Source organism: Hylobates moloch, unplaced genomic scaffold (genome assembly GCF_009828535.3).
Source record: "Hylobates moloch isolate HMO894 unplaced genomic scaffold, HMol_V3 SCAFFOLD_10, whole genome shotgun sequence".
NCBI lineage: Eukaryota > Metazoa > Chordata > Mammalia > Primates > Hylobatidae > Hylobates > Hylobates moloch.
The window spans coordinates 68,732,187-68,747,787 of NW_026652285.1; the positions used below are offsets into that span (position 1 = coordinate 68,732,187).

General features: G+C 43.4%; 1 protein-coding gene across 2 annotated transcripts in view; it reads right to left on the reverse strand.

Moving 5' to 3' along the window:
* HSD17B3 (hydroxysteroid 17-beta dehydrogenase 3) overlaps positions 1-15,397 on the reverse strand; it is a 54,497-nt gene extending 39,100 nt beyond the window's left edge. The window contains exons 1-2 of one of the 2 annotated variants that reach the window (XM_032162661.2): positions 15,167-15,393; positions 11,756-11,802 (exon numbers count right to left, since the gene is read on the reverse strand). In XM_032162661.2, coding sequence (XP_032018552.1) covers positions 11,756-11,802; positions 15,167-15,320 — 201 coding nt within the window. In that variant the 5' untranslated portion in view covers positions 15,321-15,393. Of the gene's footprint in view, positions 1-11,755; positions 11,803-15,166 lie in introns of both variants that reach the window. The other variant, XM_058445577.1, reaches the window with a different exon arrangement.
* Positions 15,398-15,601: the final 204 nt, after the last annotated feature.

Genomic DNA, 15,601 nt, shown 5'->3' on the forward strand with positions numbered 1-15,601 from the left:
AATGAAAAATGCAAAAGAAAGCCTTAACAGCAGACTCAATCTAGCAGAAAAAAGAATCTGTGAACTTGAAGACAGGACATTTGAAATTATCCAGTCAGAGACAAAGAAGAAAAAAGAATTAAAAAGACTGAAGAAAGCCTATAAGATTTATGGGACATAAACAAGCAACCCAATATATATATTATGGTATTCCAAAGAGAACAGAGAAAGAAAAGGGCAACAGGCTTATGTGAAAAATAAGGTCTGAAAAGTTCCCAAATCTTGAGAGGAAAATGGACATCCAGATTCATGACTCCCAAAGGACCTCAAATAGGATCACACAAATTAAAAATACTCTGAGACACCTGACAATCAAATTGTCAAAATTTAAGGACAAAGAGAGCATTTTGAAAGCAGCAAGAGAAAAGCTGGAACCCCCTACTAGCAGATTTCTCAGCAGAAACCTTGCAGGCAAAAAGAGAGTGGGATAATATATTCAAAATACTGAAAGGAAAAAAAAAAGCTGTCGACCAAGAATACTATACCCAGCAAAATTATCCTTTTTAAATGGAGGAAAGATAAAGTGTTTCCCAGACAAAAACGAGGAAGTTCATCACCACTAGATTTGCCTTACAAGAAATGCTTAAGGGAGTTCCTCAAATTGAAATGAAAACACACTAAACAACAACACAAATCATATGAAAGCATTAATCTCACAGGTAAGGGAAAATATTTGGATAAATATAAAATAATATAATAGCTGTAATGATGGTGCACAAATTACTTTTTGCCCTAATATAAAAGTTAAGAGATAAAAATTTGTTAACAGATACCCAGTATAAAAAGCAAACTTTACAGGCATGATGGCACACACCTGTGGTCTCAGCAAGGTGGTTGGGCTACAACTTGGTCTTACATGTTTTAGAGAGACATGCGACATCCATCAATACGTGTTAAGATGTACTGTTGCTTCGGTCCGGAAAGGCAAAACAACTCAAAGGGGTGGGTGTGGGGGGACTTACAGGTCATAGGTGGATTCAAAGATTTCCTGATTGGTAATTGGTTGAAAAAGTTTATCTAAACACCTGGAATCAAGAAAAGAGAGTGCCTGGGTAAGATAAGAGATTGTGGAGACCAAGGTGTTTATTATGCAGATGAAGCCTCCAGGTAGCAGACTTCAGAGAGAATAGATTGTAAATGTTTCTTATCAGACTCTCAGTTAATTCTCTCCTGAATCAGGAAAATGACTTGGAAAGGGAAGGGGATTCTCTACAGACCATAGATTTTCCCCACAACAGAGAGCTTTGCAGGGCCATTTCAAAATGCATCAAAGAAATACATTTGGGGGTAAAATACTTTGATTTCTTTTAGGGCCTGCTGTCTGTGATGTTGGTATCTTATTGCTACAAAGAGTCTGCTTTGTCACTCTTTTTTTTTTAGACAGAGTCTCACTCTGTCACCCAGGCTGGAGTGCAGTGGCGCGATCTCGGCCCACGGCAAGCTCCACCTCCCAGGTTCACGCCATTCTCCTGTCTCAGCCTCCCAAGTAGCTGGGACTACAAGCGCCCACCACCACCCCTGGCTAAATTTTTGTATTTTTAGTAGAGGCAGGGTTTCACTGTGTTAGCCAGGATGGTCTCGATCTCCTAACCTCGTGATCCGCCCGCCTGGGCCTCCCAAAGTGCTGGGATTACAGGCATGAGCCACCTCACCCGGCCTGCTTTGTCACTCAAGGTCTCTGTGTTGGTATCAGTGCTGCTCAGCTGTGCCTGAATTCCAAAGGGAGGAGGGCGTAATGAGGCATGTTCGACCACCCATCTCCATCATGGCCTGAACTGGTTTTTCAGGTTAACTTAGGAATGCCCTTGGCCAAGAGAAGGGGTCCATTCAATTGGTTGGGGGACTTAGAATTGTATTTTTGGTTCACATACCTATGTTCATTCAAGGGTAGAAGTGCCTGTACAACATTTTTTAACCAATCTGCTTATTTTGAACGACTATTCCACAGTATAAATAATTTCCTCAGGAAAATTACTTATAACATCTGTTAGGCTAGCAAGCCCTCTAATGAAGGTCAAGTTAGCTGAGGCATAGATGTTGATGAACTCTGATTTGTCATTTTTAAAAATGAACTAAAAACTCAATTTATCCAGGGTTCTGGCAGAAATAGATAGCACACTCAAACTGAGTAATTTGGAGAGAGTTTAATATGAAGAAACCACAAGGGACAGTGCAATAGGGTGGGGCTGGCAACACTGAGCTGCTGTCATCATGTCAGAGGTATTTGAGCCAGAGCAACTCCATCTTAAGTAGGAGCTGGGTGAAATGAGGCTGAGACCTACTGGCCTGCATTTCCTGATGGTTGAGGCATTCTATGTCACAGGGTGAGGTAAGAGGTCAACACAAAATACAGATCATAAAGACCTTGCTGATAAAACAGCTTGCAGTAAAAAAGCCAGCTAAAACCCACCAAAACCAATATGGCGAAGAGAGTGACCTCTGGTCGTCCTCACTGCTACACCCCCTCCAGCACCGTGACGGTTTACAAATGCCAGGGCAATGTCAGGAAGTTACCCTATATGGTCTAAAAGGGGAGGCATGAATAATCCACCCCTTGTTTAGCATATCATCAAGAAATAACATAAAAATGGGCAACCAGCAGCCCTTGGGGCTGCTCTGTCTATGGAGTAGCCATTTTTTATTCCTTTACTTTCCTAATAATCTTGCTTTCACTTTATGGACTCACCCTGAATTCTTTCTTGCTCAAGACCCAAGAACCCTCTCTACAGGCACACGCCTGTAGTCCCAGCTACCAGGGAGGCTGAGGCAGGAGAATCACTTGAACCTGGGAGGCAGAGGTTGCAGTGAGCTGAGATCACACCACTGCACTCCAGCCTGGGCAACAGAGCAACACTCCGTCTCAAAATAAATAAATAAATAAATAAATAAAATTTTTTAAAAAGACAACTTTACCTTGCAACCCAGAGACTCCACTGCTAGGTAATCTACCCAAAGGAAAGGGAAAAGTGTCCACACAAAAACTCAAGTGTCAATATTCACAGAAGCATTATTCATAATAGCCAAAAAAAAAAAATGGAAACAACTCCAACTGTTGTCAACTGGAAAATGAATAAACAAAATGGAGTATATCCATACAATGGAATATTATTCTGCAGTAAAAATTAAAGAGCTACTGACACATGCTACAATATGGATGAACCTCCAAAACAATATGCTAAGTGGAAGAAAACAGTCACGGAGAACTGCACGTTGTATGGTGACCTTCATATGAAATGTCTAGAAGAGATCAGTGGCAGCCTAGGGCTAGGGATAGGAATGCAGGATTAATAGCAACCAGGTGTACGTGATCTTATTTGAGTGATGGAAATGTTCCAAAACCGAATGGTGGTGATGATAAACAACTCGGTTAATTTCCTAAAAATTAATGAAGTGTACACTTGGGTGAATTTTATGGTACATAAAGTATATCTCAAAAAGCTGTTCAAGATTAAAAAACTGACCCACATGTATATGACACCATCGATGCTGAAGTTTTAAAAAGTCAATTATATTCACTCTCACAGGTGATTTTCAGCCATGACTCTGGACAGCTGAAAGTGTTAACACCACACAGGTATTGTCACAAGTTCCCCCCAACCTGCAATCTGCACAGTGAGGTTTCACTCCATTAAAAAGACAAGCAATTAGGCCAAGTGAGGTGGCTCATTTCTGTAATCCTAGAGCTTTGGGAGGCCAAGGCAGGAGGATCACTTGAGGCCAGGAGTTCAAGACCAACGCAGGCAACACAGCAAGACACCCCCACCACCCCCACCACCTCTACAAAAATTAAGATTAAAAAATTAGGCCAGGCTCGGTGACTCACGCGTGTAATCCCAGCACTTTGGGAGGCTGAGGCAGCAGGATCACAAGGTCAGGAGATCAAGACCATCCTGGCTAACATGTTGAAACCCCATCTCTACTAAAAATACAAAACAAAATTAGCCAGGCGTGGTGGTGGGCGCCTGTAGTCCCAGCTACTCGGGAGGCTGAGGCAGGAGAATGGTGTGAAACTGGGAGGCGGAGCTTGCAGTGAGCCGAAATCACACCACTGCACTCCAGCCTGGGCGACTGAGCAAGACTCCGTCTCAAAAAAAAAAAAAAAAAAAAATTAAAAAATTAGCCGAGCATGGTGGCACAGCCTATAGTCCCAGCTGCTCAGGAGGCTGAGGTGAGAGGATCACTTGAGCCCAGGAGGTCAAGAATACAATGAGCCGTGATCCCACCACTGCACTCCAGCCTGGATGACAGAGTGAGACCCTATCTCTAAAAAAAAAAAAAAAAAAACCAGAAAGAAAAAAGATAAGCAGTCACTAGTTGCTGCATCAATTGTTTCTTTAAACAGTTGATTTCCTGGTGTGTGTGTGTGTGTGTGTCTGTATGGAAGTGGGTAAGGGGGGAGGCTGCGTGTGTGGGGGCAGAAGGCTTATGAAAAACCTCTATACCAACTGCTCAATTTTTCTGTGAACCTATAACTGCTCTAAAAAATAAAGTCCATTAAAAAATGTTGTTTCATTTAAAAAAAAAACACTAAACCAAGGACAGTCCTATTTCAAGACTGACCCCTGCCAATGACATCCCCAAGTCTTCTCTCTTGTTCTCTCCATGGAAAATTCCCTACCCCCACCTCTAGCCTCCATTTTTGAGTCTTGGAATGCATCAACAGGATGGCTAAAGAATTAAGCACCTTTGTCTCCCAATTCACTTCATCAGCCTCTTGAAGAGGAGATTGTCCAATAAATGAAAGGCCATTTGCATTTTCAGCACAAAGGATGCTCTCTGCCTGGTGGGCCTGTTTCTCTCAAGAGCCACAGGCCTTTTAGAGGTTCCATGTGAAGTGGTCTGGGCCAAGAGGGGGGCGCCCGAGAACACTTGGTTGTCTGGGCTGGCATTGTTCCCTTTGTCTGCTTGAACAGGACTCAATCTTATTTCCAGAATGTCCAGGCTGACAGGCTCCATACACAGGTTTTGCCACCCCCCTTTCAGAAAGTTAAGCTGCAAAAGCCTCCCTTTCCCAGAATTTACTGCCGGGGCCCCATCCTGACGCAGAACGGCTGCCATGGGATGAATGGGCCTTGTTTTCCTTCTCCTGTATGTTGGGGCCTGGGTCAAGGAAGGTGCTTGTAGCTGCTAATCTACAGTGGGTAGTGGGAACGCCAGGAAAAACAGGGCTTCCTCTGTGTGGCCAAGAATAAAAGAAAGGGCTTGAATTCAGGTGCTACAGGAGTGGAAATGGTGTGAAAAATAGGGTGAGCAATGGCTTCAGAGGTATGGAAGAGTGGGCCCACTCTCTTCCTCCCTCCATCCCAGGCCCATCCCTCTCCACAATTTCTTCCCACCTGCCTCAAGTAATGCTTGAAATTCTTTTAACATGAAGCAGAGCCTCTCCTGCCCCGCTAAATGTAAATGCAGATTCGGTTAAATGCAGTGAAGAATAAGCTTCTGGAAGGGCGGAGGAGAAGTGCTTTCCCTATTCCCACCATTAAGTGCATCAAAAAAACCTGGACACAATACATAAAACAAACAGAAGACTCCAGAATGTGAGGAGAGGTTCATTTAGGGGCCTTGAAACCCGAGGAAGGGCACTGTGGTATTTCCTGGGCTTTTTTTTTTTTTCCACACATCCCAGACATTGCTGGAGAAACTGGCGGTTCAGAAATGCCAACAGGTGCAGTTATAAAAAAGTCTCGCTGGGCGCAGTGGCTCACGCCTATAATCCCAGCACTTTTGGATGCCAAGGCAGGCGGATCACCTGAGGTCAGGAGTTTGAGACCAGCCTGGCCAACATAGTGAAACCCCATCTCTACTAAAAATACAAAAATTAGCCAGGCGTGGTGGCGGGTGCCTGTAATCCCAGCTACTCGGGAAGCTGAGGCAGGACAATCACTCAAAACCAGAAGGCAAAGGTTGCAGTAAGCCGAGATCGCGCCACTGCACTCCAGCTTGTGTGACAGAGTGAGACTGGGCAAAAGAGCAAAACTCTGTCTCAAAAAAAAAAAGTCTCAACGAAAGCCTGCCCTCTCTAACTAGAGGACCAGAAAAGGGGATGTCTAGTGAGAGAGAAAACATTTAGACAGCAACTGTGTACTCCAAGCAAACACCTTGGGAAAAACTATGACCCCACCCACACCCTGCCAGTAAAGGCTGGGTGCGGAGCTGGGTCTTCTATGCCGGTGAGGCTCTGTAGCAAGGATCCTGGGACTCTTTGTCCTCTTCCTTTGCCAGGGATGATAACAGAGGAGGCCTCATTTTAGGAATGAAGGGGAAATGAAACCATTCTGGAATGAAGAAAAACTAAGATAATTTGTTGCCTGCAGACCAACCCTAAAATAATAGCTAAAGGAAATTCTATAAACAGAAATAAAGTGACTTAAAAAGGAATCTTGGGACATTGGGAAGGAAGAAAGAGCAACAGGAAGAGAAAATACTGGTAAATACAAGACATTCTTCTTCTCTGTGGTGGTGAACATTGTGTGTCAACTTGGCTAGGTCATGATACCCAGCTACTTAGTCAAACATTATTATGTTTCTGTAAAGCTATCTTTATATGAGATTAACATCTAAATTAGTAGACTTTGAGTAAAGCATATTACACTCCATAAGGAGGGTGGGCCTTGTCTCGTCAGCTGAGGGCCTTAAGAAAACAAGATTGACCTTCCTGGAGGAACAGGGAATTCTGTCACCTGATAGATGGCCTGTGGACTTGAACTGCAGCTTTGCCTCTTCTTGGGTCTCCAACCTGTCAGCCTCCACTGCAGATTTGGGACACACCAGCCTCCATAACCATGTGTGTCAATTCCTTCAAATAAATCAACCTTTCTCTCCTCTCCCTCTCCCTCCCTTCCTCTCCCACTCTTCTCTCTCTGTCTCCTTCCCTCTCCCTTCCTCCCCACTCTCTCTCCCGCTCTGTCTCTCCCTTCCTCCCCCGCCCCCACTCCCAGCTGTCTCTATGTGTCTGTGTGTCTGTGCGTGTATGTGTGTGTGTGTGTGTGACACACCCTATTGATTCTCTTTCTCTCGAGAACCATGACTAATACATTCTCAAAAAATAAAAAAAAGCAGTATATTTGAAAGGAATCACAGTTTAAATATGCAATGAGAACAAAACCTAACCTTGGAAAGCTTACTCTAAGCAAACCATTTTGCCTGTCTCATCCTATTTAACCCTTACAAAATCCTAGGTGAGACTGTCATCACCTCCAGCTCGCTGATGTGGAAATTCAGCCAGTGAGCCTTGGAGGGAGGCTTTGACACACATCTGATCAATTCCCAACCTCAGGCTTTTACTGATTACAGTCCACAGCATCTCAGGCTCAGCTGCACTCCTTGGAGCAGCAGTTAGCAGCGAGAGAACAGGATCTCTGGAAGGGAGAAAAGCCTACATGAAGGAGAGGTTGGGAGCCCAGAAAATTGTTTAACATAGCCTCGGTAAAGAACATAAAGAGGCTGGGCACAGTGGCTCATGCCTATAATCCCAGCACTTTGGGAGGCCAAGGCAAGAGGATTGCTTAAGCTTAGGAATTTGAGAACAGCCTGGCAACAAAGTGAGACCTCATCTCTACAAAAAATAAAATAAAATAAAAGGCAAAGAAGAAAAAAAGTCCACAAGGAGAAGTGCAAAGCAAGAATTCATCAAGGACAGAACACAAAGCTGGCAAAGACCCAGAAGTGCAGAATGGATATGTAACTTGTCCAGAATCTCCAGACAGCATCATGGTGAAGACTGGAACCCACAGCTCCTGACCCCCAGGGCCACTGCTTTGTGAAACAGTAAAGAAATGAATGGCTAAGGACAGCTTCCACATGGGGTCTCCCCTAAGCAGAAAGAAGAGTGGCTGAGTCTTGTGATAACAAGGGACCACAGAAAGGTCAGGTCAGCATGAACTTGAGAAAAGATTCTGGAGAATCGTGAAGAATTGCTTGGCAATCCAGGGAACTTAGAGGTAAGGTGAAGAACCTTTTGGTTGACATACTAGGTCTTTCCAAAACCTGGTCCAGGGTGAGAAATTGTTATATAAAAGGTTATATAGTTTTAATGCAAATAGCTAGAAACGTTTTCCTTCTGATTTGGGGGAATGGAAGACACATTGTTTTGAAAAGTGACTGCTGGGTGGTCTCTCCAACTTCAACACTCAAATATGACCACTCATCTACCGAGTGTCAGCCACTTCTCATCACCAGTAAGTTGCTATACATGAATTAGGATAAGAGCAAAGAACGCTTTATCTTAAAAATAAACAGAGTTGAGATAGAAGGGTCAGTGTCAAAAAATCATCATCAGCAGATGAAGGATGGGGGTCAGACACCAGGAGCTTTTTTTTTTTTGAGATGGTGTCTCGCTCTGTCACCAGGCTGGTATGCAGTGGCTCAATCTCGGCCCACTGCAACCTTCACCTCCTGGGTTCAAGCGATTCTCCTGCCTCAGCCTCCTGAGTAGCTGGGATTACAGGTGAGCGCCACCACGCCCGGCTAATTTTTGTATTTTTAGTAGAGACGGGGTTTCACTATGTTGGTCAGGCTGGTCTGGAACTCCTGACCTCATGATCTGCCCACCTCGGCCTCTCAAAGTGTTGGGATTACTGGCATGAGCCACCACACCGGGCCACAAGGAGTTTTTTTGTTTGTTTTTATTTTTGTTTTTGTTTTTTCAGATGAAGTCTCACTCTTGTCCCCCAGGCTGGAGTGCAATGGCACAATCTCGGCTCACTGCAACCTCCACCTCCCAGGTTCAAGCAATTCTCCTGCCTCAACCTCCCAAGCAGCTGGGATTACAGGCACCTGCCACCACACTCAGCTAATTTTTGTATTTTAAGTAGAGACAGAGATTCACCATGTTGGCCAGGCTGGTCTCAAACTCCTGACCTCAGGTGATCCACCCTCCTCGGCCTCCCAAAGTGCTGGGATTACAGGCATGAGCCACTGCGCCCAGCCCACGAGGAGCTTTTTTAACTGGCATGCTTGAGGTTTGTTAACATCCGCAAAGTTTCTAGCAAGCGCGTCCCAGATGCCTTGCACTGCTGTTTCACATAAGATGGCTTTATTATGATGCAAGCCTTCTGGGACAAGAAAAGGCATGGGTACTGTACAGAATGCATTTTTCATATGAACCAAATGTCTGTGGCCCCCCAAGATTCATATGTTGAAATCCTAACCCCCAATGAGATGACACTTGGAGGTAAGTAAGGCTTTCAGGAGGTAATCAGGTCATGAGAGTGGGGCCTTCACGATGAGATTAATGTCCTTATGGGAAGAAACACCAGGCCAGGCATGGTGGCTCATGTCTGTAATCCCAGTACTTTGGGAGGCCGAGGCAGGCAGATCACTTGAGCCCAGGAGTTCAAGACCAGCCTGGGCAACATGGTGAAACCCTGTCAGTACAAAAAATTTAAAAATTAGCCAGGCATGATGGCACATGCCCATAGTCCCTGATACTCAGGAGGCTGAGTGGGAGTATCACTTGAGCCCAGGAGGTTGAGGCTGCAGTGAGCTGTTTGCACCACTGCACTCCAGCCTGAGCAACAGAGGAAGACCCTGTCTCCAAAAAGTAAAAGAAGAAGAAACATCAGAGAGCTTGCTTCCCCTCTCTCTGCTCTCTGCCATGCGAAGCTACATCAAGAAGACAATTGTCTGCAAACCAAGAAGAGAGCCCTCACCAGACATCAGATCTGCTGGCACCTCACTCTTGGACTTCCCAGCCTCCAGAACCGTAAGAAATACATGCTTGCTTAGGCCACCCAGCTTATGGAATTCATTCTGCAGCTCAAGCTGATGAAGACCACATCTGTCTCAGAAATGGGTGTAAATTACTATAACATAATGGAAAGCACCGGAACCTTACGTATATTCACAACCTCTAATCCAGCAAGGCCACCTCAAGGAAAATAGCTCCCAAAATAATTGGAGATAAGCAGAAAAGTTTCTGTATTTATTCCCAATTTTATATAAAATGAAGAAAAATTCAGAAAAAAACCTAAAATTTTTACCAAGAAATTGGTTAAATTATGGACCATCCATTTGATGGAATATTATGTTGCCATTTAAAAATCACAGTTTTGGGCAGGCTGTGGTGGCTCATGCCTGTAATCCCAGCACTACGGGAGGCCAAAGCAGGCGGATTACTTGAGCTCAGGAGTTCAAGACCAGCCTGGACAACAGAGCAATAGTGAAACCCTGTCTCTGCAAAAAATACATGAGCCTGTAGTTCCAGGAGGACACATTGCTTCAGGAGGCTGAGGTGGGAGGATTGCTTGACCCCAGGAGGTCAAGGCTGCAGTAAGCAGTGTTTGTACCACTGCATTCCAGCCTGGGCAACAGAGCAAGTCCCTGTCTCAAAAAAAAAAACCCCTACAGTTTTGACATAAGAAAATGCTCACAACTAATGTAACATTTAAAAAATAATGGTTTGTATAATCTAGGATTTGAGATAAATTTAGGAGAAACTGTCAAGTTTCAAATATCTTTCTCTTCAAGAATGTGGTACTTTTTTCTCTTATTTGGAATATCTCCTATATTTCTCAATGGAATTTTACAGTTTTCTTAAAAAAGACCTACAAATTTTATATTAACTGTATTTCTAGGATTACTTATTTTTCTATTGCAAATGGAAAAGCTTTTCATTATATTTTTAAGGTGTTATTGATTTTTTTTTTTTTTTTTTTGGAGACGAAGTCTTGCTGTATTGCCCAGGCTGGCATGCAATGGTGCGATCCCGGCTCACTGCAACCTCTGCCTCCCATGTTCAAGAGATTCTCTTGCCTCAGCCTCCCAAGTAGCTGGGATTACAGGCACCTGCCAACATGCCCTGCTAATTTTTGTATTTTAAGTAGAGATGAGGTTTCACCATGTTGGCTAGGCTGGTCTTGAACTCCAGACCTCAGGTAATCCACCTGCCTCGGCCTCCTAAAGTGCTGGGATTACAAGAGTGAGCCACCATGCCCATCTGGTGTTATTGATTTTTAAACAGCCTTCCTCTTACAGTTTCTAGAATTTTTTTCTATTCTTCTATTGTATTTGACATGGTTCTAGACATCAGTGTAATAGGCATAAGGAAGAAATAAAATACATAGGAATTCCAGGAAACAATGTTTCATTAATAAAAATGTGAAATTTAGAATAATAATAGCATATAAAACCACATATGTTATAAATGCATTTTTAAAGTATAATTATCAATCTATTTATCTATCTACAGAGAAATAAGCCTGGAAGCAAATACCCAAAAATACTAATTGTATTCTAGTGACTCTCAGTTCTGTTAGACCTTCTTTTTATAGAATATGTTATAATGCCATTAATCTCCTTGAAATGAAAGTCACTGATAATATGTTTTGCCTAAGCAAGTGAATTTTAAAAAATCAATATATGCCCTAGCTTAATGTAAATAATAAATAAAAGGAAAGTCATTTATAATGTTTTGAAAAAATTAGATTTAAGTATATGAGCTCATATGGCACAATTACACTAGAAAATACCAATGCTCCACAAATTCCCAAAACAATCCCTAAGGCAAGGTACTGTCACCTTTGAGTATCATTGTGTTTAAAAAAAGAGGACCAGGCAGTGAGATTATTATTTTTGTGTGCTTTTCCATAGAGTATATTTTCTCCTTTAAATGAATGCATACTGCTTTTATATTCAAAAATCTAGTGTTGGGGTGGATGTCTCAGGACTGTGATTGTTCAATATAAGGGAGGAGAAAGTCCCCAGGAAGACAGCTTACCTCAAACGAGTACGCTTTCCCAATTCCATCGCCTGCTCCAGTGATCACTGTGAAAAGCAGGAATGCTTTTAAAGGACAGAATTCATCTTTAAACTTCTCTTTCTCCCTGGCCACGTTTTCTCGCAAGCCTAGTCTCCAGGACAGTCAGTACCCCTAAGGCTCATCCCTTTGCTCTCCAGCCCACGCCCTTGAAGCCCCTCACTAAACGTTCAGGTGTTGGTTGGTTGGTTGGTTGGTTGGTTGGTTGGTTGGTTGGTTTTTTGGAGGGATTGGCGAGACTATGGAAAACATGTTCCAAAATGAAACACAGATCCGCAGCCAGGGAACATTCCCTGCAGGCCCCATGAGGATGCAGATATTGTGAGCCTTCACCCCACAAGGGCAGGCAGTGTTCCCCATTATCTCTCTGCCCAGGCACCCATCTGTCATTGTAAGGACATTTCAAGGTTCCTCCTAAAAGTGGAGCTCTGCCCCCTTCTCACCCCCACCCCACAGCAGCAATTAAAGGCCTATGGAAGGTAGGGAATTTAGCAAAGAGGAAAATACCAAAATGCAAAAAGAAAATGCAGTGAAATGAAGAAACCTGCAGAATTTGTACTCAATAGAACTATCTGTTAATATACAACAATCAAATAGGTCTGCTAGTCCTTTCATATCAACATTACAGACATATTTAATGATTGAGCTCTAGGATACGCCTCATTCATGAGAACGTCACAATTTCAAAATTCACTACCATTCTGTATATCGTAAAACTTACAATTTACCCGTGCAACAACAATTAAAGGGCATGCTTTCAAAAAGTGTGAGCAAAAGGTACATTTAGCTCACTTGAGAGTGAGTGCAGGCCAAGCTGTACAAGCCTCACAGACCACACTGACAGAAGCACTCTGGCTTTAATAATGACTGATGATGTGTCTGTTCATTTAGGAACTTCTAAGAGGCTCCATGCACACCGTCTGCAGCTCTGGGTTTAGGAACTATGCTCAGGGCATCTTGGGCCTTACCTTCCCCTCCCTGTGGGGAGTCTTCAATTCACCCAATACGGGGCCTGCACTACAGGCAAGATGATACCATCAATAATAACAACAGATAATGGTCACACACTTACTTCTTGCCATGTCCTGCTTCTAGTGTTTTAGATGCATCATCTCATTTAATGTTCAAAACAAACCTAAAATGCAGGGACCATCATTATCCTTAGTTTATAAATGAGGAAGCCAAGGGGAAAATGTTCATAACTTGATTAAGGTCACACTGCTAAAAATGATGACACAGGATTTGAACCCAGGCTGTCTGACTTTGGGGCCTTGAGTCTATGAATATACACTAAGAAAAGAATTAGGAAATCAGCACAGAGCTCAGGGTACTGTATCTGAGGAATTAAAAATTTAGCCTCTAGTTCTTGGGTTTCTTTTTTGTCCCCTACTTGAAATATATTATCTCCCTGATATCTGCCTCTGCCCAAACATATTTTACTCCTGCTAGAGGTAACTCTATCCATCTTGACTCATAAAAACAGGTTAAGATCATGTTTTTCCTTTGAGTCACCAAATGCTCTTAGACTCTGGCCCCATTTGAACTTCTTTTAGAATGTAGGTTCTTAGAAGGGCTTTCCCTACACAAACGACAGCAGCTGTGCAGAGTGCTACATGCCACCCACACATGGGCATCTGAATCTGCGTGGAGTGGGGTATTTAAATCCAGAACACGCAGGTCAAGCTGCTGAGCAAGTTCAAGCAAGTTCACTCCTGACAGCATAATACCCCAAGAGGACACACACACACACACACGCACGCACGCTCACACAGCAAATGTAAGAAGCAGCAGTCAAAAATCCATTTGTCATCCCAATTTCTCACATGGTAATTTTTTAAATTTCCATTGCTACGTTTTTAAGGTTGCCAGGTTTAGCACATAAGGATACAGAATGCCCACTTAAATTTGAAATTAAGGTAAATTATGAATTGTTTAATATATGTCTCATGCCATATGTGAGTTATAACATACTAAAAACGTATTCCTTTTTTTCTGAAATTTAAATTTAACTGGGTATCTTGTATTTTATCTGGCAGCCCTATAAGGATATTAGAATCTTTCCTATTTTGCCTAGATAATATCTCTAAAGTCACTTAATCATTTTTGTCATTGGATTCTTTTTTTTTCGTGTCCATATTTGAAATATAAGGCCCTGCAAAGACCTTAGCATTTCAAATATTCAAGGAGGTGCTGAAACCATGGCCTCATGCTCGTCACCTTAACCTCAGTCATAGGGCTGAAGTTCTGCATGGGCGTTCCAGTAGATAAATTCCATGGGGAGGCAGCATTTAATTGACACCAGCCAGACCCAGATTCCATTCCATACCATCCTGAAAACATGGCTCCGTAGAGATATGTGTTGCCTTGATTTTGTAACACCTTCATTTCTTAAAAACACTTGGATCCTTTTTTTAATACAGTGAGTTAAAATTATTTAGATTTCAAAATTTGGAAACACCATTTAGTAAAATGAAAGCACCCTGGGCTTTTTGTAAATCTGGAGATGAGGATGCAGAAATTTCTGCATTATTTATTATTTGTATCAGCAGGAAATTCCCAAAAGAAGAAAACTCATCTAATGGGGTTGAGAGGACAAGTGCTTAGCAAGGGCTGGGTAGCCTTCTGCCCTAGTGTTCCCCTGATGCCCTACAGCTTGTGTTGCAGACCATTCTAATTTCACTCACACTTTTCTAATCCCCCCAATTAAAATTACCCAAAGGAATTACTTCTTTGCTCTCTGAGGCTCACGCCTGTCATCCCAGCAGTTGGGGAGGCCGAGACGGGTGAATCATGAGGTCAAGAGTTTGAGACCAGCCTGGCCAACAGGGTGAAACCCTGTCTCTACTAAAAATACAAAATGTTGGCCGGGTACGGTGGCTCATGCCTGTAAAATCTCAGCACTTTGAGAGGCCAAAGTGGGCAAATCATCAGGTCAGGAGTTCGAGACCAGCCTGGCCAACATGGCGGAACCCAGTCTCTACTAAAATACAAAAAATTAGCCAGCTGTAGTAATGTGCGCCTGTAATCCCAGCTACTCGGGAGGCTGAGGCAGGAGAATTGCTTGAACCCAGGAGGCAGAGGTTGCAGTGAGCAGAGATCGCACCACTGCACTCCAGCCCGGGCAACAGAGACTCCGTCTCAAAAAAAAAACACATTAGCCAGGTGCGGTGACAGGTGCCTATAATCCCAGCTACTTGGGAGGCTGAGGCAGGAGAATTGCTTAAACCTGGGAAGCGGAGGTTGCAGTGAGCCGAGATCGCGCCATTGCACACCAGCCTGGGCGACAGAGCAAGTATCTGTCTCAAAAATAATAATAATAGTAATAAGCAGGAACAACAGCAGCAAAAAAACATGAGATGGAACCTCCCTTACCTGCCCACTGTCCCATTGACCGCAAGAAAGGCTTTGGCAAAACTGTCCAGTAGTTCAGTAAAATACATCTGGAGAATCTCACGCACTTCGCCAGGCAGGCCAGGCACACCAGCAGCCCTGTGAGGATGAAGAACTGTTCCAGGACGTCCCCCATGGCTGCACTGAACAGACTGTTTCAGCCCTGGCCGTGGCGCTCTGTGTGTGCCTCCTGGGACCACACTGCTCTGGAGACCTCCAGATCTTCTTCCAGGAGTCACTGGATGTGTTCCATCAAGTCAGGGGCACCTAGATTAAAGTAACTTCTTTACATAATCCTCTGATTCACAGGCCTTTGAATAAGGCTTTTGTTACTGTGGAGGAGCTGGTGAAAAAGTAAAAGGTGGACATGAAGGGAAAAAAACAAAGCCTGGACAAATAAAATGGCAGCCCACGGTT